Source organism: Mauremys mutica, chromosome 5 (genome assembly GCF_020497125.1).
Source record: "Mauremys mutica isolate MM-2020 ecotype Southern chromosome 5, ASM2049712v1, whole genome shotgun sequence".
In the NCBI taxonomy this organism is placed as follows: Eukaryota; Metazoa; Chordata; order Testudines; family Geoemydidae; genus Mauremys; species Mauremys mutica.
The window spans coordinates 110,295,974-110,315,978 of NC_059076.1; the positions used below are offsets into that span (position 1 = coordinate 110,295,974).

The 20,005-nt window shown below is 40.9% G+C and overlaps 1 protein-coding gene across 2 annotated transcripts in view; it reads left to right on the forward strand.

Moving 5' to 3' along the window:
* ADGRA3 (adhesion G protein-coupled receptor A3) overlaps positions 1-17,447 on the forward strand; it is a 119,874-nt gene extending 102,427 nt beyond the window's left edge. For both annotated transcript variants that reach the window (XM_045018366.1, XM_045018367.1), the window contains 2 exons: positions 14,767-14,862; positions 15,058-17,447. In XM_045018366.1, coding sequence (XP_044874301.1) covers positions 14,767-14,862; positions 15,058-16,300 — 1,339 coding nt within the window. In that variant the 3' untranslated portion in view covers positions 16,301-17,447. The remainder of the gene's footprint in view (positions 1-14,766; positions 14,863-15,057) is intronic.
* Positions 17,448-20,005: the final 2,558 nt, after the last annotated feature.

The following is a 20,005-nucleotide window of genomic DNA, read 5'->3' on the forward strand; positions in this document are numbered from 1 at the left end:
TTTTCTTATTTAGAACATTGGATAAATTCGAATTCAATTATGTTTAACAATTGAGGGCAGAAATACTTAGTTTATACATTTAGTCAGAGAAAGTAGGAGGTAATTACTAAATAACTAATGCAAGCGTTAGCAAGTGTTCGTTTTGCTTTCCTTGAGTAACTTTTAAGCACATTTTCTTTAAATAAATAAATCTATTCTAAATGGGTTCTTGTACCATACTCATCACTATAGCATGTGAGCACCTTCAGTACATCATTAAGCAACGTGATTAACATCTGTCATGTTGCATCCAACGAAGTGGGTATTCACCCACAAAAGCCCATGCTCTGTTGCCTGATTTGGGGAGGGTTAGTAGGGACAGTGGAATTTATCCACTTAATTTAGTTTTATTTAATAATTAATTTCCTAATTAATTAAGAATGTTAGTAATAATTAATAGATATTAATAATATGGGTATGGCTCGCCAATATGTGTGATCAGAAGATAAAAGTTCGTCTTGAATCAGGCTTCACAGAATTTAATACAAGGAGATTGGGGTATAACAGGAATTTACACTGAGACAAAGTTTAGTCAAACAAGACCTTTTATTTAAAACCAATAAAACAAGAAGTAAATGTAAAATGTTAAAAGCAGTTTGATTACAAAGTTACAAAATATCACAGTTCTTTAAGAGATATGATATGATATGATATCTAATGCACTTTGCAGCAAATAGTACTAGAGTGAATTTCACACCTCTGCTAGAGGAAGTATAGTTATAAAGAAACTGGTTATGAATTAAACCCTTCTTAGCATAGATGCTTTAGAGGTGAAGTAGAAATTAAGAATTATTTCATACTTACAGCTGTGAAAGGACAGAACACTACGACTTATCATTAGTTGACAGCTTTCGTAGGTGTAGGCAGGGTGAGGCGATGAGAATAGAAGGATGGGTGTATCGCCTGCCCTAATGGTGGATTATCACACCTTTTATAGGGAGAAATCCTTCCTATGCCCAAATTTGTCTTTCCCCATGGAAAGGTGAGGGTACCTGTTTTCATAGGCTGACCTTTGTATACGTATTAATGACAACTATCTACGTATCTTGTGGTAGACTTGTTGTATTTTGTGGGCAGAAATACCCTACTTTTGCACCTAACTAGGTGAAAGGTTAGCAGATATTCAGAAAGTCCCTAGACAATTTGCGTAGGTTTGTTTCCTATTATCACTTTTCTGAGTAAGGGTCTTAAAGGTTGCTTTCAGCATCACAGAGGAAATAGGCCAGGATGTCTGGTTTAGAAGCTTCTAGGTATCTTGCGTTTACAGCTATTGCAAATTCTATTAATCTATGCAGCCTACACACTTTTATCAAAAAGACATTTTATACAGACCAACAGATTAATCCTTAGGGCTACACGCCCCCCTTTGACGGGGTGGTTTACATAAAGAAACCCCGTCACCTAGGACTTAACATCTGTGGGGCCCTTTTTAGTTTCATACCTGGGCAAATTTTGGTAGGTATCAGGAATGGGCACCATATATATATATTCATCTTTATCCCCAGATGGTGCTCGTCTGTGCATTTGTTTAGGTGATTGTCTGGGTGTCTGTCTAGGTCTCTGCCTAGTTTTTGGCTTGGGTTTGTTGCGTTTATACAGCATATAACCTAATATAAGGAAATTAATCACAATCCCAATTCCTTGGATAATTATCCATACTTCTAATCCGAATTTTTCTTTAGAAGTTGTTGCAGACTCATTCTCTTCATTCATTAATTGGGTAATAACTTGTTGGGCTTCATCCATATTGTTAGTAATTTGAATGAGGTGAGTCTCTTTACGAGTCATTAAGGATTTCAGTTGCAACCCTAATGGTGGAATATAAGCCAGAAAAGTAGGTGTGCTTTGAATAGTTAAATTCTGGTAATCAGGGTTAGACTGAATAATGGTAATGTTCTCAAAAATAGGAATAGGGGAAATAACTTGATTTCCTATTACCGTGGGTTGCTTTGGGGTAAAACAGAAATTTGGCTCTGTGACAGGACACTCCAAGGGACCATACTGGTACCTCTTTTGGTTGGTAACCACGCAAAATTGGTTCCTTCCAGCATAGGTCACCCTCTCCATCGGAGTCTTCCATGTGGTCAGCCTCACCAGGCATGACGATGATGAATTCTGTGCTTTCTCTCCCTGTAGTCCACACAAAACAGTGTCTGTTTCAAACACATTACACCTACAGATATACTGGGGTCCTTTTTCAGAACAACAGGCCATCTGTGGTACCTTCCAAGTCTGAGTTGGAGTGTGATAGACTACCAGGGGAGGTGCATTAACGCGTTCCCTGTAGATGTCATCTTCGAGGTGACCTATAGAATGGATAGCAGCCAATTGCCTGTACACATCTCTGTCTGGGTCAAACACTGGTAACGAGACCGTGAATGAGACATACAAAGACCGTGCCATCATACAATCTTTTGTAAGAGAACAACTGTCTCGGTTGGGGTGAGGTGTCACAGATCCTATCTCTCTCATAGCACCCACTGACAAATGCTGGCATGTATCCAAACAAGTGGATCTTTCCTTTTCCAGCTTTTGAAAACATTTAGGACAATACCAACTCATTAGTTGTTCATCCTTAATTAAGTCAGGGACTTCTCCTAATTTTAAGGATCGCAATGCATCAGTAATTGTACTTACAACATATTCCCCATATGCAGAACATATAATTTCTTTCCCCAAATGCTGATCTCTTTTCTGATCATTGTTTAAAGCAATTAACTTTAAAAGCAATTAACACATCTTTTTCCAACCACTAGAGGGTAGTGCAGTTACTTCCACAATTGATATTCAAAAGTAACATCCTCCCCCCGAATTCCCTTAACCTGTTGAATCGGGTTGTTGACCAGTTCTGGATTAAGTATAATAGTCCGTTCCTTCTTTGTTGTTATGTTCTGTTGCTTGGGCTCAGACAACTGAGTACGATCTGGTCGTCTGGTTTCCTAGGGTTGCAATAGTTCGGTTTCAGATTTAAGATTTTGGCATAGTCCTACCCTTAGAGCAACAATAAGGGTGTAATAAGTCAAAAATGTCAATGTCAATTTCATGGTTGCAAACTGCTGGGCTCCAATTGTTGCGATTTCGTCTGATCACTTAAGTCCTGAGGAAGAAGTTGCTCCTGCGACCTGGACGATCGATACAGCTTTAACTGGTTAGCATGATAAATCTTGTCTCTATTATGCTTTCCTCCTGTTATTCTGATCTTATATACTGCTGAACTGAGTTTATCAATGATTTGGAAAGGTCCAATCCATCGATTACACAACCCATGTTCTGGTGACTTATATGACAATAACATTACTTGATCTCCTACTTCCCAAGTATTCTCTCTCTGGTTTTTGTCAAAGTAAGCCTTTGCCTTACGTCTGGATTTTCCCAATTTAGCAGCTACCTGCAAGTGAATGTGATTTAAATGTTTTTGCAGATTTTGCAGGTAGGTATCCATTTTTATTCCCTCTAATTGAGTGCCACTAGCTTGCCAAATTAAATGTTCTGGTAATCTCATTGTTCGGCCTGTCATCACTTCAAAAGGTGTTTTATTAGTAGATGCAGCCGGTGTTGCCCTCAATGCCATTAAAATTAAAGGCATGAGGGTGTCCCAGTTACGTCCATTGGCATCAACCAGTTTCCTCAACATCACTTTTATAGTCCGATTGGTTCGTTCCACCATCCCAGATGACTGTGGTCTGTATGGGATGTGTAGTCTCTGCGGGACTTCCATCAATTTAAGACAATCCCTAAAGAACTGTCCTGTAAAATGTGATCCCTGGTCTGATTCTACCTTTGCAGGGATCCCCCAGCGAGAGAAGACTTGTTCTACCAAGACCTTGGCAGTGGCTTTTGCAGTATTGGCTTTAAGAGGAAATGCCTCTATCCACTTTGAGAAAGGATCGATAATCACCAATAAATATTGGTTACCTCTTTGGGTCCTTGGCAAAGGACCTACAAAGTCAATCTGCAAAGCCATCCACGGACCTTCATACACCTGGGATCTTAGTGGCGCATTTCTTTTGGATGGAGTAGGATTAGCTTGGGCACATGCCAGACAATTTTCACAATATTGTTGCACATCCATCCTAAGAAGTGGCCACCACCCTACAGATGCAAGACGTTGGACAGTTTTGTCCACTCCCTGATGTCCTCCTGTAGGAGTGTCATGGACCATGTACATCATTTCCCTCCGTAGGTGAGCTGGAACTACCCACACAGGGAAAGGACCTCCTGTATACATGAGAACTCCATCTACGACTTGTAACTGCTGTTCATGTCGTTTGTACAAAGGGTCTATTGTTAGTGTTCCCTTTTTGTCTATTTTGGAAAGCTCTAGAATTACTTTTATTATGTCCTTATCCAATTTTTGCATGTCTTTTAGATCTGGTATATTGGGTTGTACCAAATTTAGTTGCAGCTATAGGACATTTGCAGTGGAAGTACATTTTTGTAGTACTCCCTGTGTCAGCAAGGACTTAATAGTCTTTTCTATGTATGGATTTGCTTGTTTTGGGTATGGATACTGGTTTTTGGGCTGAAATTTCTCCTCCTTCCACAACAATAGTGACGGCCATGCATCCACAGTCATGTTTGTGTTTAGCAAAGGCATCTGCATGTTTGTACAGTACTGCCTGTAACTCAGGTTGGTCTGCATGTTTAGCCACTATTTCGTCCAAATCATACCCTTCAGGTTCAAAGTCCTCCACTGGAGATACCATGCCACACTCAGGTATGACTACTGGAGAGTCATCCTTTTCCTGTTCTACTGAAAGACACAATAATTGGTTACACAAATCAAGAACACATCCCTGTTTGTATAAGAAATCAGTTCCCAATAAGGAATTCTTTGGGTCTGCTAACTTCATTAATGCAAAAGTATGATTCTTTCTTAGGTGACCTATTTGTACTTCAAGGGGTGTAGAAAGTGTGGTAGTAACCTGATTACTTGCAAAAGTTGCAAGTGTCTTGGTACATCCTGATGATAGAGGAGAGGATCTAGGATCCTCGACATGGAGAATACTGATTGCTGCTCCAGTATCTATAATGAGATTCCTGTCTAGTCCCTCTATCACTGCAGATATTGTGGGTCTTCCACTTGTATCTCTGCCAAAGGGGTTATGACTACACTCGGGGTTGTTTGTAGTCATGCAGCATATGCTGTCAGATAATCAAGGGGTTCCTCCTCTATCTCCTCAGAGGCAGCCAATTCTGGAGGAGTGGCTGTCCACTGGGGAAAAGGGGATGGATCGACGGAGGCCACTGGACGGTTCAAGGTTGCTGAGCCTTGGCCTTCCATCATCATCAGCTCATTCACACGGGCATGAAGTTCTCGGATAGCCCGTCGTTGAGCTTCAAGCGTCTGTTGCACTGTTTTAAACATTTTCACAACTGAGTCCTCAGTTTTGTGCAAAGGCGGTGATTTGGGTCTCTGCAGACGTGAACTGTTCTGTGCAGCATCTGAAAAGAAAGGAACACGATCCCGGGCTCCTGCATAGGATCCAAACGCATAACCCTGTCGAGGGGCCTGGCCACTCGAAGGTCCAGGGTTATTACGTGGGTTAGGGTCATTTTGCCAACGTTGATACTTAGGGAATTTAGGAACTCCTCGTCCTAATCCTGGCTGAGGTTGAGGTCCCTCAATCCTCACCGTAGGATTAGTTTGTGGTTCCTGAAGTACTGCAACCGGGGCTCCACGCCGACCTAATTTAGAGCCTCCCTGTGCATGTGCTTTAGCCAATAAGGCTAATGTTCTTTTTAAAGAAATATCATCAGTGATATGCATATTAACCATTTCTCTTAACTGAGGAAGAGAATTATTAACTAACAGACTGATATATGGCAGTTCATCTGTTTCCTCTTTGATATGACTCCGCCAAGCTGCACTTAACCGCAAATGAAACTGATGTGGAGTTTCATTAGGTTTCTGCTTTAAGTTAGACAGAATTGCTACTCCAGCTTGCCCTGGGTGCTGGTTATGTTCCAATAGGGCTACTGTCTCTTGAAAAGTTTTCTCTCCTACTCTATACTTAAGTGGCAAAGTACTCCACAATGCTCGATTCACTGTGAGTTGTAAGATTTTAACCCAATCTTCCCTTGGTAAGCCAAACACTTTTGCTGTCTCCTGCACACGTTGTGCATGCATAGCAACTGAAGAATCCTCCATCATTCCTACTTGCTTAGCTACCAGGTCTAAGGTTTTAATATCTGTAACAACTGCTACAGGACAATCAGAATTGGAACCTGCAGTTCCTTCTTCTGGATCTGAATCTGAGCTTTCATCTGAACTTTCATCTGAGCTTAAATCTACAATTTCTATTCCTTGCCTCCTTCTACCTGGATTCACATTTTCCTCGTCTGAACCATCAAAACTTTCCACTGGAGATAATCCTGGGTATCTAGGATAATTTTCCATGAAATGTCTATGGCTTACATTCAAAGTGTCTCCACACTGATGCAGGACATCCCTTAGTCCACTAAAGTCTGGCGTGGTAGGGCGTTCTACCGATATACTAGGTGATACCAGCATATACCACGGGGGTGTAGAGGACCCACGAAATTCCTGGGGTCTAGGCAATGTTGATTGCCCGAATGCCAATAAATGTCCACCCAAAGGGACTGGATTTTCTACTCTATATGGTGCTAATGTAACATTGGGTGGAGGAGCAGGAATTCTATTCCCTGCTTGTTGTTGTAGCTCTCTTTGTAACTTAGAGATCACTACATCACATGCATTAGCTACCTGTGTTACCTGTGATACGGCTTCTTCTAATCCTTGAACAATGACCGATTCTAAAGGTACTGCTTCTGCACTCACAGAAGCTGTCTCTACAGAAGCAGAAATCTTTTCCTCTTTCTCTGCTTCTCTGTTTGTGTCACTAACTACTTCACTGACTGTGACACTTGTCTCCGCCTCCTGAACTGTCACTTCAGAACTTCCGTCTGCTATCGGCAGACTGTCAGTTTTCTCTGCACTGCCAATTTCCTCTTCTGACGCTACAGATTCAATCTGCAACCCTGCTTCTGAAGGTACTGTGTTTGCTTGAGCTAATTCTCTTGTTTTACTTCTAGTCACTGGTCCAATAGGATTTTCTACCTCTGTTGGTTCCACCATACCAATAGGGATGGGAATCAATTCTTCAACCTCCTCTGCTCTATTTTCTCCCTTTTCTAGTTCTTTAATCTTTTCCAACAGCCGACCACGGTCTACGCTATAGGCTACTAGCATTTGCTGAACTTCCCTGAGTAACTCCATCTTTTTATCCAATTTCTTTCCCAATGAACTACAAGCTACAAGCAAGCATTTAACAGCTATTCCCTTCACCACCGTAGCTTTTTTCTTTTTCTGCTCTGTTTTATCCTCAAATACATTACTCACAAAACCCCATGGGTTTCTCTGCTTAGAAATTATTCTACTATTTCTCAGCTGCTCCAAACCTCCACCATGTTCCTGAATATATTTCCTAGCAAAGTTTTCCAAAGCTAAACTGCTAGAAATTCCAACACACTCCACTCCAGTTCTATCTTCACTTTTAACACTCTTACTACGAAATAGAGAATTCATCTCTTTCTTTTCCTAGTATATTCACTAGAATCTAGTATAGTCTAGTATATTCACTAGAATCAAACCTCTGTTGATTTACTTCTGATATAGAAGGCGTCCCTTCACAGAAACAACAGGATAATACCCCTTGTAGACCGGTTTAAGCACTATATAATAAAAGTCCCAAGTAAATAGAGAGAGTGGGGATATTCTCTTCTCTCTTCTCTCGATGGCTTATAGCAGATCGAGAGGTCTTTCCCCTCTGTCGGGACCTGCCAAATATCGGGGAATACTGAGGCAGACGGATCAGAGGTGCAGTCCGGAAGAGTTAATGGGACTAAGATAAGGTATCTTTGAACTATTCAAGTTCTGACTGATTGCGGCCTTTCTGGCGGCTATGAATACCTTGCTTTATTAACTCCCCGCCACCACTAGTGTGGGTCACCGGATCCAGATGCGGCTGCTATTATTTTATTCGGTACCATTCATTAACTTCTTCAACATATAAAAACCCCTTTCTGTGCACATATATCACTTTTAAACTTTATTACTTTAATATTCAGTTAGCTAATACAGTTAAAATCCTTTAGGCAAAAGTGAAAGTAAAAACCTTTCGGATGTATAACCACAATACAAAACGGAAATACTGGGCGTGCTGCCAGCAGCAATAACCACAGTTGATTCTGACTCTGGTTTAAGAGAAAGATTTCAGAGTTTTACTGAAATTAACTATTTACTTGCGTTTCAAAGAAAAACGGTCCAGAAATATCTCTGGATTCCTGTCACACTCCTCAAATCTCCTCCTGGCTGGCTCGCCAGTCTGTTGCCTGATTTGGGGAGGGTTAGTAGGGACAGTGGAATTTATCCACTTAATTTAGTTTTATTTAATAATTAATTTCCTAATTAATTAAGAATGTTAGTAATAATTAATAGATATTAATAATATGGGTATGGCTCGCCAATATGTGTGATCAGAAGATAAAAGTTCGTCTTGAATCAGGCTTCACAGAATTTAATACAAGGAGATTGGGGTATAACAGGAATTTACACTGAGACAAAGTTTAGTCAAACAAGACCTTTTATTTAAAACCAATAAAACAAGAAGTAAATGTAAAATGTTAAAAGCAGTTTGATTACAAAGTTACAAAATATCACAGTTCTTTAAGAGATATGATATGATATGATATCTAATGCACTTTGCAGCAAATAGTACTAGAGTGAATTTCACACCTCTGCTAGAGGAAGTATAGTTATAAAGAAACTGGTTATGAATTAAACCCTTCTTAGCATAGATGCTTTAGAGGTGAAGTAGAAATTAAGAATTATTTCATACTTACAGCTGTGAAAGGACAGAACACTACGACTTATCATTAGTTGACAGCTTTCGTAGGTGTAGGCAGGGTGAGGCGATGAGAATAGAAGGATGGGTGTATCGCCTGCCCTAATGGTGGATTATCACACCTTTTATAGGGAGAAATCCTTCCTATGCCCAAATTTGTCTTTCCCCATGGAAAGGTGAGGGTACCTGTTTTCATAGGCTGACCTTTGTATACGTATTAATGACAACTATCTACGTATCTTGTGGTAGACTTGTTGTATTTTGTGGGCAGAAATACCCTACTTTTGCACCTAACTAGGTGAAAGGTTAGCAGATATTCAGAAAGTCCCTAGACAATTTGCGTAGGTTTGTTTCCTATTATCACTTTTCTGAGTAAGGGTCTTAAAGGTTGCTTTCAGCATCACAGAGGAAATAGGCCAGGATGTCTGGTTTAGAAGCTTCTAGGTATCTTGCGTTTACAGCTATTGCAAATTCTATTAATCTATGCAGCCTACACACTTTTATCAAAAAGACATTTTATACAGACCAACAGATTAATCCTTAGGGCTACAGCTCCCAAACGTCTGTTAGTCTATAAGGTGCCACAAGACTCTTTGCTGCTTTTACAGATCCAGAATAGCACGGTTACCCCTCTGATACTTAACATCTGTCATGTTTCTTCGCTCACCCTCTCACCAAGGGAAGAAGTGTGTGCAGTAGAGTATCTCTTTTTGGAAGGTTTTTAAATATATATACTGCTGCTCACAAACAGGGAAGAATTGGTAGGGGAAGTAGAATTGGGTGGCAACCTGGGCAGCAGTGACCATGAGATGGTAGAGTTCAGGATCCTGACAAAAGGATTGTGGTCCTGTGGTCGGCATCACTCCTGGCTCTGCTGCTCCTCCCGGTCCAGTAACAGGAGGAAGGCATCAGAGTAACAGTAGGGGAAAGAAATTGGCACGGGGAAATAGGTTTTACTATTTTTTACTAATTTTCCCCCTACTGTTACTCACACCTTCTTGTCAGCTGTTGGAAATGGGCCATCCTGATTATCACTACAAAAGTTTTTTTTCTCCTGCTGAGAATAGCCCACCTTAACTGATTACTCTCTTTATAGTTAGTATGGCAACGCCTGTTTTTTCATGTCTTCTGTGTATATATATCTTCCTACTGTATTTTCCACTGCATGCATCCAATGAAGTGGGTTTTAGCCCACGAAAGTTTATGCTTAAATAAATTTGTTAGTCTCTAAGGTGGCTAAAGTATTCCTCGTTCTTTTTGCTGATACAGACTAACACAGCTGCCACTCTGATTCCTCCAACAGAAAGTGTAGCTTATATTTTTATGATTATTACAGTGGAAAGAAAAGATGGTCTCATGGTTAAGCATTATCAAGACTAACAGGGAGGACTTGGTTGTGATTCTAAAGTTTAAGGTAATTTGGGTGAAAGTGATCATGAATAGATAGATCGATCATGATAGACTTTATGATTCCTAGGAAAGGAAGGAAATGAGTGAGAATAGCAAAATGACACTGAACTTCAAAAAAAGCAAACTTTAACAGATTCAGAGGACTGATAGGTCAAGCCCCGTGAGAAGAAAATATAAGGGAAAAAGGAGAGCTGGTAGTTTCTCAGAGACTATCCTGGTGTGATGGAAAGATAGGAAGGAATAGTAAGAGGCCAATATGGCTCCATCAGGAACTCTTTAATTACCTGAATATCAAAACGATAAAAAGTGGAAACATGAACAAATTGCTAAAGATGAGTACAAAAGAATAGCACAAGCATGTAGGAATAAAATCAGAAAGGCTGAGGCTAGGTCTCCACTGGGTGGGAGGGGTCGTATCTTAGGTCAATTTACCTGGCCGTGAGGACGGCAGCGAGTCAACCGCTGCCGCTCCCCCGTCAACTCAGCTTCCACCTGTCGACGCGGTGGAGTTCTGGAGTTGACGGCAGAGTGATCAGGGATCAATTTGATCGTGTCTACACTAGACGCAATAAATTGATCCCCAAGAGATCAATCACTACCTGCCGATCCGGTGGGTAGTGTAGACGTACCCTAAGGCACAGAATGAGTCACACCTAGCAAGGGACATAAAAGTTAGGAAAAAGAGGTTATAGAAATGCATTAGGAGCAAAAGAAAGACAAAGGAAAGTATAGATCCTCTACTTAGTGGGGAGTGGGAGAAGGAGAGCTCATAGTGGATGACATCAAGACTGGGGTGTTTAATGCCTGTTTTGTTTCAGTCTTCACTAAAAAGGTTTATTTTGATGAGATAAGTAACACAGTTAATTAATTAAAGTCAGGCTTGACAAAGCCCTGGCTGGGTTGATTTAGTTGGGGATTGGTCCTGCTTTGAGCAGGGGGTTGGACTAGATGACCTCCTGAGGTCCCTTTCAATCTTGATATTCTGTGATTCTGTGACAGTTAATATTAACAACAAGGAAGAAGGAACATGAACCAGAATACAGAAAGAGCAGGTTAAATCATATTTACGTAAGTTAGATGTATTCAAGTCAGCAAGGCCTGATCAAATTAATCTTAGGATACTTAAGGAACTAGCTGAAGCACTCTCAAAATCATTAGTGATTATCTTTGAGAACTCATGGAGGATGGGTGAGGACCCATACAACTGGAGAAGGGCAAGCGTAGTACCTATATTTCTTAATAAAAAGGGGGGGAGGGGACAAAGATGACTAATTCCCTGTGTCCAGTCAGCCTAACTTCAGTTCCTGGAAAGATACTGGAACAAATTATCAAATAATCAATTTGTAAGCACCTAGAGGATAGTAGGGTAATAAGTAATAGCTAACCTGGACTTGTCAAGAACAAATCATGCCAACCAACCTAATTTCCTTCTTTTGACAGATTTACTGGCCTAATGGATAGCAGGGAAGCAGTAGACATATGTCTTGATTTTTAGTCGAGTTTTTAACATAGTCTCACCTGACATACTCATAAGTAAACTAGGGAAATGTGTCTAGGTTAAATTACTATAAAGTGGGTTCAACTATGGTCATCAATGGTTCATTGTTGAACTGGAAGGATCAGTCCTGGGTTCGGTACTATTCTGCATTTTTGTTAATTCTTTGAGTGGAGAGTACACTTATAAAATTTGTGGATGGCATCAAGGTAGAAGGGGTTGCAGCATTTTGAAGATTGTTTATTTTGAATTTTAAACCTAATTGGAGAATTGGTCTGAAATCAACAAGATGAAATTCAGTAAGGACAAATGTGAATTAATATACTTAGGAAGGAAAAATCAAATGCACAAATACAAAATGCAGAATACCTGGCTAGGCAGTACTACTGCTGAAAAGAATCTTGGGGTTGTAGTGGATCACATCTTAAACGTGAGTCAGCAATTGGTGACGTTGGGAAGAAAAGCTAATATTCTGGGGTATATTAACACAAGAGCAGTATGCAAGACACAGGAACTAATTGCCTAATGAGGCCTCATCTGGAGTATTGTGTTAAGTTCTGGGCACCACACTTTAAGAAAGATGAGAAATTGGAGAGAGTCCAGAGGAAAGCTACATAAATGATTAAAGGTTTAGAAAATATGATATGTGGAAAGGTTAAAAAATTGGGTATGTTACGTCTTGAGAAAGAAGATGGCAGGGGGGGTACGGGACTGTTAAATGCTGTTATAAAGAGGACGGTGGTCAGTTGTTCTCCATGTCCACAAAGGTAGGACAAGAAGTAATCGGTTTGATCTTCAGCAAGAGAGCTTTAGGTTAGCTATTAGGGAAAACTTTCTAACTCTAAGGATAGATAAGCACTGGAATAGGCTTCCAAAGGAGGTTGTGGAATCCCTGTCATTGGAGGTTTTTAAGAACAGGTTAGACAAACACCTGTCAGGGATGGTCTAGATTTACTTGGTCCTGCCTCAGCTCAGGACAGCTGGACTAGATGACCTCTTGAGTTTTCTTTCAGCCCTACATTTATGTGATACTATACGTACCAATAACCTTCTGGCCCCCTTACTTGTTGTTTGTTCCTTTTCCGTATCACTCCATCTTTCTGTTTTAGATTGCAGGATCTTCAGGTTAGGAACTATGCCTTCTATTCTGATATATATATATATATATTTAACATATTTAGGGTGCAACTAGTGTGGCATGGGACTGGGAGTCGGTCCCAAATATAATCCTCTCTCTGCTGCTGGTTTAGTATGACGTGAGGTGACTTAACCTCTCTGTCCATACCACCAAGAGTCCTCATCACTTAGACTAGTGATTGGATATCTGAAGTTAGGTACTTACATCCATACTTAGGCAACTAAATAAGTGGCCTGATTTTTAGAAATGCTGAGCATCCAAAACTTCTGTTGACTTCAGTCAGAGCTGTAGGCATTCAGCACCTTTGAAAATCAGGTTGCTAATTTACATCCTGAAAAATAAACTTAAGGAGCTAATTTTGAAAACTTTAGCCATAATGTCTTTTCAGTTTCCCTGTCTATAAATTGGAAATAATACCTAACTCCCAGGAATGTTGTGAGGAGCAATTAGCTAATGTTTGTGAAGCCTCTAGCACCATAATATCTAAAAGCTGTGCTTATCAATTTACTTAGCACTCAGAATATCCCCATTTGATCTAATTGGTCTCCTGGTTCAGGAATTTTCACGCTTTTTCCCTTTTATCACCTCTTCCTCACCTGTCTTTCTTTTTTTTTTATTATGCCTCTGATGACTCCTCCTTCATCTTACTCTGTATCCCTGTGAGATTCTTACTATCGTGCTGTTTTGGGGTGTATTGGAAGAGGCAGGTCTCACTTCTTGAGCTTAATATACTCAGGGTTGGGTTCGTTCTGATGTCCCCTGGCAAGCTATTCGATGACCCACTGTTATGGACGCTCTGTCCCCAGCAAGTCAGTCAGTAAGACCCTTTTGTCATGCATCTGCCTTAGAGGCTACAGGCGGTGAGGCAGTCACTGAAATAACAAGGAACACCATTTATGGTCATGTAATATAGAAACAGGACTTTACTTTGGGCCAAATTCAAACAGGGAGCCAGTGGATTATGCTTAGCAATAAAGTTGCCCTTTGTTGCTTAAGAGTTGGTGTTAATATAGGCTATGAGCCCTTGTCTATGCCTGTTCCCTTGTCAGCTGCCCTAGTTCCCCCCATCCTCTGTTCCATCCTGCTTCTTTGAGACCCTCCAACTCCTTCCTCTTTCCCAGAGAGCTCCTCCAAGTCCCCGCTGCACACACATACATGCATGTTGTCCCTGGAGCTAGCTGAACACTTTCTGAAAATTTTGTTTTGTGAAAGAAGCTGCTGCTGTGTCTGAGATCCTCCTCCTTTTCTGAAGAACAAGACTTTTCCAAAACTTCAAATGCTTGAGAATTCATACACAATAATCTCTCTTTCCTTGTCAGATATGGGTGATCTTCCCGTAACAAACTTAACACAGCACCAAAGCAAAAGGATGAAAGATTAACAACCTTCCCCAGGTTGATAGCTTAGAATAATAGAATCACAGAATTCTGCCTCTGCGTTCTGCGCTATGCTGCTGGCTTCTGTGACAACTGCTCCTGGGCCTGACTCACTGAAGTGACTTACCCTTTCTCTTCCCAGTCTGAGGGAGAAGACATCAGTTGTTAGCAGGTGAAGGCAGGTTATATCATGAGGGAAACCTCAAGATTGTGGGGAACGATTTCACCAAAGCCCCAACGTGCCAGCCAGCTACCTGTGACTGACCTTACTTTTCTCAGTAAAGCACTGTCTAAAGTCTCCAAAATCCTGGGAATGTATCTGATTTTCAGGTGGATGATACCTGGATAGTAGCCTTTTCTTAAGGGCCTTTTAGCTCATGCTGGCTAAATAAAGTCTCTAAACTGTTGGAAGAGCCATTAACAACTTTGCCCTATTTTTAGATTCTACCTTATTGGCGGAGGAATCCCTATCATAGTTTGTGGGATAACAGCAGCAGCAAACATCAGGAACTACGGCAGCAGGCCTAATGCCCCATAGTGAGTATTGGATATTTGACAGCTTTGTAATAAATTGTTATATGATTTTTGGTTGGCATTTGGCATATAGATTCTGATTCTTTTGGAAGATATGGCACATAGCCAAGATTTATTTCAACAATTCATAATTATACTTAAAAATTCTGAGAGGGCATCTGTCTTGATATGCTATCTTTGTTGTTGTTTTTTTTCCAGTTGCTGGATGACATGGGAACCTAGCTTAGGAGCCTTTTATGGACCAGCTAGCTTCATAATTTTCATAAACTGCATGTATTTTCTCAGCATCTTTATACAATTGAAACGACACCCTGAACGCAAATTTGAACTTAAAGAGCCAGCTGAGGAACAGCAGCGTTTAGCAACCAATGAACATGGGGACCTGAATCATCAGGATTCAGTGTCAGTCTCACTGGTTTCTACATCAGCTTTGGAGAATGAGCACAGTTTTCAAGCTCAGCTTCTGGGAGCAAGCCTCACTTTGTTTTTGTACGTTGCTTTGTGGATTTTCGGGGCCTTGGCAGTTTCTCTGTATTATCCCATGGACTTGATTCTTAGTTGCTTTTTTGGGGTCACGTGTTTAAGCCTTAGTGCCTTTCTTATGACGCATCATTGTGTTAATAGGGAAGATGTCAGGCATGCCTGGATAACAGCCTGCTGTCCTGGAAGGAGCACATACTCAGTGCAAGTTAATGTTCAACCCTCCAATTCCAGTGGGACTAATGGAGAGACTCCTAAGTGTACCAACAGCAGTGCAGAATCTTCGTGCACTAATAAAAGTGCATCGAGCCTAAAAAATTCTTCTCAAGGTTGTAAACTAACCAACATACAGGCTGCAGCAGCTCAATGCCATCCTAATTCTTTACCACTGAACACAGGTCCTCAGCTTGATAACAGTCTGACTGAGCATTCAGTAGACAATGACATCAAAATGCATGTGGCTCCATTAGAGATACAGTTTCGAACAAATGGACATCAAAGCCGGCATCATAAGAACAGAAGTAAGGGACATCGCGCAAGCAGGCTTACAGTGTTGAGGGAGTATGCATACGATGTCCCCACCAGTGTGGAAGGAAGTGTACAAAATGGCTTATCTAAAAATCGACAAAGCAACAGTGAAGGACATTCAAGGAGTCGAAGAGCCTATTTAGCATACAGAGAACGCCAATATAACCAGTCCCAACAAGATAGCAGCGATGCTTGCAGTACACTTCCAAAAAGCAATAAAAATAGTGAAAAATCCATTGCTACAAACAACAAAAAGGATGTTCTGAGGAAACCAATAGTAGTTGAACTTGAAAGCCAGCAAAAATCATATGGCTTAAATTTAGCCATTCAGAATGGACAACTTAAAGGCAGTGGACAGGATGGTCCCTTGCTCACTGCAGACAGCACTGGCAATATTAGGACTGGGTTATGGAAACATGAAACTACTGTGTAGCAATATTGTACTTCATCATGGGTGAAACTCATGTGAACTGTGATTCACACATTCCCTTAAGCTATTAACGCCTTTAAAAACTGTTTACAAACAATTGGTACTTCATGCAAGGAGGAGAAAAGAGAATCTGCCGTGCAAAATGTTTTATACATTTTGGGAATATCCTTGGTGTTTTTTTACAAGGAAACTTCTTCTCTTCTGTGAATTTTAATTTTTTTAAAGCAGCAGGTCCAATTTTGAGATGCAGATCAGAACTTTTAAAAAAATTCTTACAGATAGCCCCCCCAGATGTGTCCACAACACATTTCAAGTGTGTATTAAAATGTGTATTAAAGAGTATTTTCCCAGCAAGCATTATGTAATGTGCAAGTTTGTCAAGATTATTAGCTGTAGTATGTCTCTTTGGATTTACTATTTCATTTCAGTGCCTGGGAATTTTACCACAGCTTTTAGTTGCTTAAAAAAAAAAATAACTCTTTCTAAATGTGCTGAAATTTCACATGTAATGCAGCTGGTTGCATTAATCCTGAAGTTTGAATGAAACAGAGAAACAACTTTTTTAAAAATAAAAGGTTTGTGACTTAGACACCTCTGCTGAAATTCCAAGCTCAATTTTGTAAGTGATACTTGAATTAGTCATGTTTTCATGTAGTAAAAGTGAATTGTGTAGTAAATGCATAATTATGTTTCCTTAATGTTTCTGGCTGATATTTGCCAGTTGACATCTGTATGTAGCACAGTCCCTAATTCATTGCCCTTCCATCTCCTCAAGCTATTATGTTCATTTGTAAGTTGCAATAATTCTACATGTTGTTATTTCTATAATCAGAACCAGAAGTGCTCATCACCCACAGCTGGGGCTAGATTTCAAAAGAGCTCAGCATCTCCTGTTGCAAACATATTCTGTTGTCATCTTGTGAAAGAGTGATAGCAATATCTTAGTAAAGAGTTACCATTTAGATGCTCCAATTTTGATTTTTACACCAGTGGGAGAGCAGAATCAGGGCCTTTGAGTTCACCCGTCCCTCAAATGTTGACTACTAGTCAGGGGCGGCTCTAGGCATTTTGCCGCCCCAAGCACGGCAGGCATGCTGCCTTCGGCCTTACTGGTTTACTAACTGGTTTACTAACCCGGGACCAGCGGACCCTCTGCAGGCATGCCTGCGGGAGGTCCTCCGAAGCCTCGGGACCAGCGGACCCTCTGCAGGCACGCCTGCGGGAGGTCCTCCGAAGCCGCGGGACCAGCGGACCCTCTGCAGGCACGCCTGCGGGAGGTCCTCCGAAGCCGCGGGACCAGCGGACCCTCTGCAGGCACGCCTGCGGGAGGTCCTCCGAAGCCGCGGGACCAGCGGACCCTCCGCAGGCACGCCTGCGGGAGGTCCTCCGAAGCCGCGGGACCAGCGGACCCTCCGCAGGCAAGCCGCCGAAGGCAGCCTGCCTGCCGCCCTCGCGACACCGGCAGAGCGCTCCCCGCAGCTTGCCTCCCCAAGCACGCGCTTGACGTGCTGGGACCTGGAGCCGCCCCTGCTACTAGTCACCTGCAATTCAGTTGACATCACTGAAATATCCAGTCACTAGTTTCCTTTCAGAGCATTTAAATGTAATATTAAGCAGCAGATGTGTAAGAAAATAGTTGTTTCTTCTTTATTTTACATTACTCACTTACATGAAAGTTAGTAAACCAGTAAGTGCCCTTTATAGCATCATCAAATTGATAGAAAATAAGAACAAAGTGGGAAGAAATGACAGCTGGATGAAAATGCCATTTTTAATTCAATTATACTAATCTGGGCAGCAATGTCAAAAATATTTGAATCAGCACAATGACGCAGAGTTAATTTTAAAAAGTTAAACTGCATATTTTTAAGAATATGGTGCAAAGTGGAATATGAAAGAAAGGCCAGATAGTATTAATAGGTATTTATTTAGTTTCCTGTATTTCACTTTGTTCATATTGATTATATCTCAACAATCATTCTACATTTTGGTAGTTTGTGGGGACTAGAAGACAGTATAATGTTTCAGTCTATAAAGCTTATTCTTTTGCTGCTTTGAGGATTTTGTAGCTGTATATGCAAAGTGTCATTTGTGATTTATTACTTGTTGGTTGATGTTCCTGTATCTAAAGCTATTTGTATTCATATGTTAGCAGATTTTTTATTTATTTTTTTTGCTGTTGTACAGTACTAGCATATAATTGTGGAAGACACTCACCTCTTGAGCATCTTCTGCTGCTGCATGTGGTGCTGCAGGCCTCCTCTTGCTTTTGGTGCTACCTGAAGGCTGTCAGCTTCGCTTGGCGGGTCTCCAGCACTCCGGCCAAGTCACAAAGTCCAAAAGAACCCCTTCCAAGGTAGTAAAGAGGCCAATAAATTGAGAGTCTCTGCCCTCTTTGGTCCTGCTGTGGGCCATTTAAATTCAACACTTCACCTGTGACCATGGTGGAGCCCGGGCCTGCCCGCTGTGCATTCCAACCCAGGGACCCTATAAATAGCAGCCATTCACTTCAATTCATTGCTGTTACTTCCCTGGGCCTCTTCCCACCTGACCTCTTTATCTTCATCCCTTATCTTAAGGTTAAAGTTCTCATGTTCTCACTCTCCCAACCAAACTCTGGTTGTCCCTTGAGCTCCTTTGGCCAGAGAGAAGCACCCTTCCTTGCTCCTCTGGTCTAATCCAGGAACTGACCTGCCAAGGCCTTGCATCTCCTTTTATCTAAGCCTGCTTGGTTGCTTCTGTGCAGCCTCTCTCAGAAGGCTTGGAGGACCCACCTTCACAGCTCCTTTCCAGGGGCAGGGTGTAGTAGAACCCTGGGGCCTCCTGCACATGCACCCTGAATGACCTTGCACCCCTTCCCTCCCACAAGGGTATAAAATGCAGAGCAGCCCCAGTTGCCAAGCAGGGGGTCACAAAGAGCCTGGTACACTTAGTCACATCGCATCATAATTACTCCTTTCAAGTTGCAATGTAAATATGCTCTCTGACTGGTGAACGTCAATTCATAACCTGTCAGAATCCCTTTATTTATTTATTTTTAACATTTCAAAGTTGTCCCTGGAGGAGTGACAAATTAATTGGTGAGAAATTTCTAAGGTATGCTTCCCCATTAATCCTGAGACAATAGCAATATTAAAATGGAATTATAGTTGAGAATATATGTGAGTAATTTAGTGTAAAATATATTTTGGAAATATTAAAATTATCCCAAAAGCAAGCATTTCAAACCCAGGAAAATCAGAGTTGGGGTTAATCTTAATGAACTTAAACCTGTTACATATAGAAGTGCGTGGCTAGTGCCTCCAAACAATATTAATTCTACATTGTAGTGACACCATATAAAAACCCATTATTATAATTATGAACCATGATTTTAGTGATTGTGGTCCCAGATTAGGTTAATCTGTTTTGTTTTTTACCCTACTACACTATCACTATGAGACAGCATTAAAATTATGTGGGCTCCCTAACTGTGCATTCCCACACTTCGGTGTGTTAGGATTTCTTTTAAGTAACTTAAATTCTGAATTTTGTGGGTTATAACACTTGACTTGGCCATAATAACAACATCTCTCTAATGTATTTTACTCTAAATTGCTGATGTGTACTTCAGCCTTAACTCATTCTTAATGTCGTTTTTGTCTGAGAATTCCTGTAGGGTTTGTTGTTTTTTTAATTACAAAATGGATCTATGAATACTAAATAAGA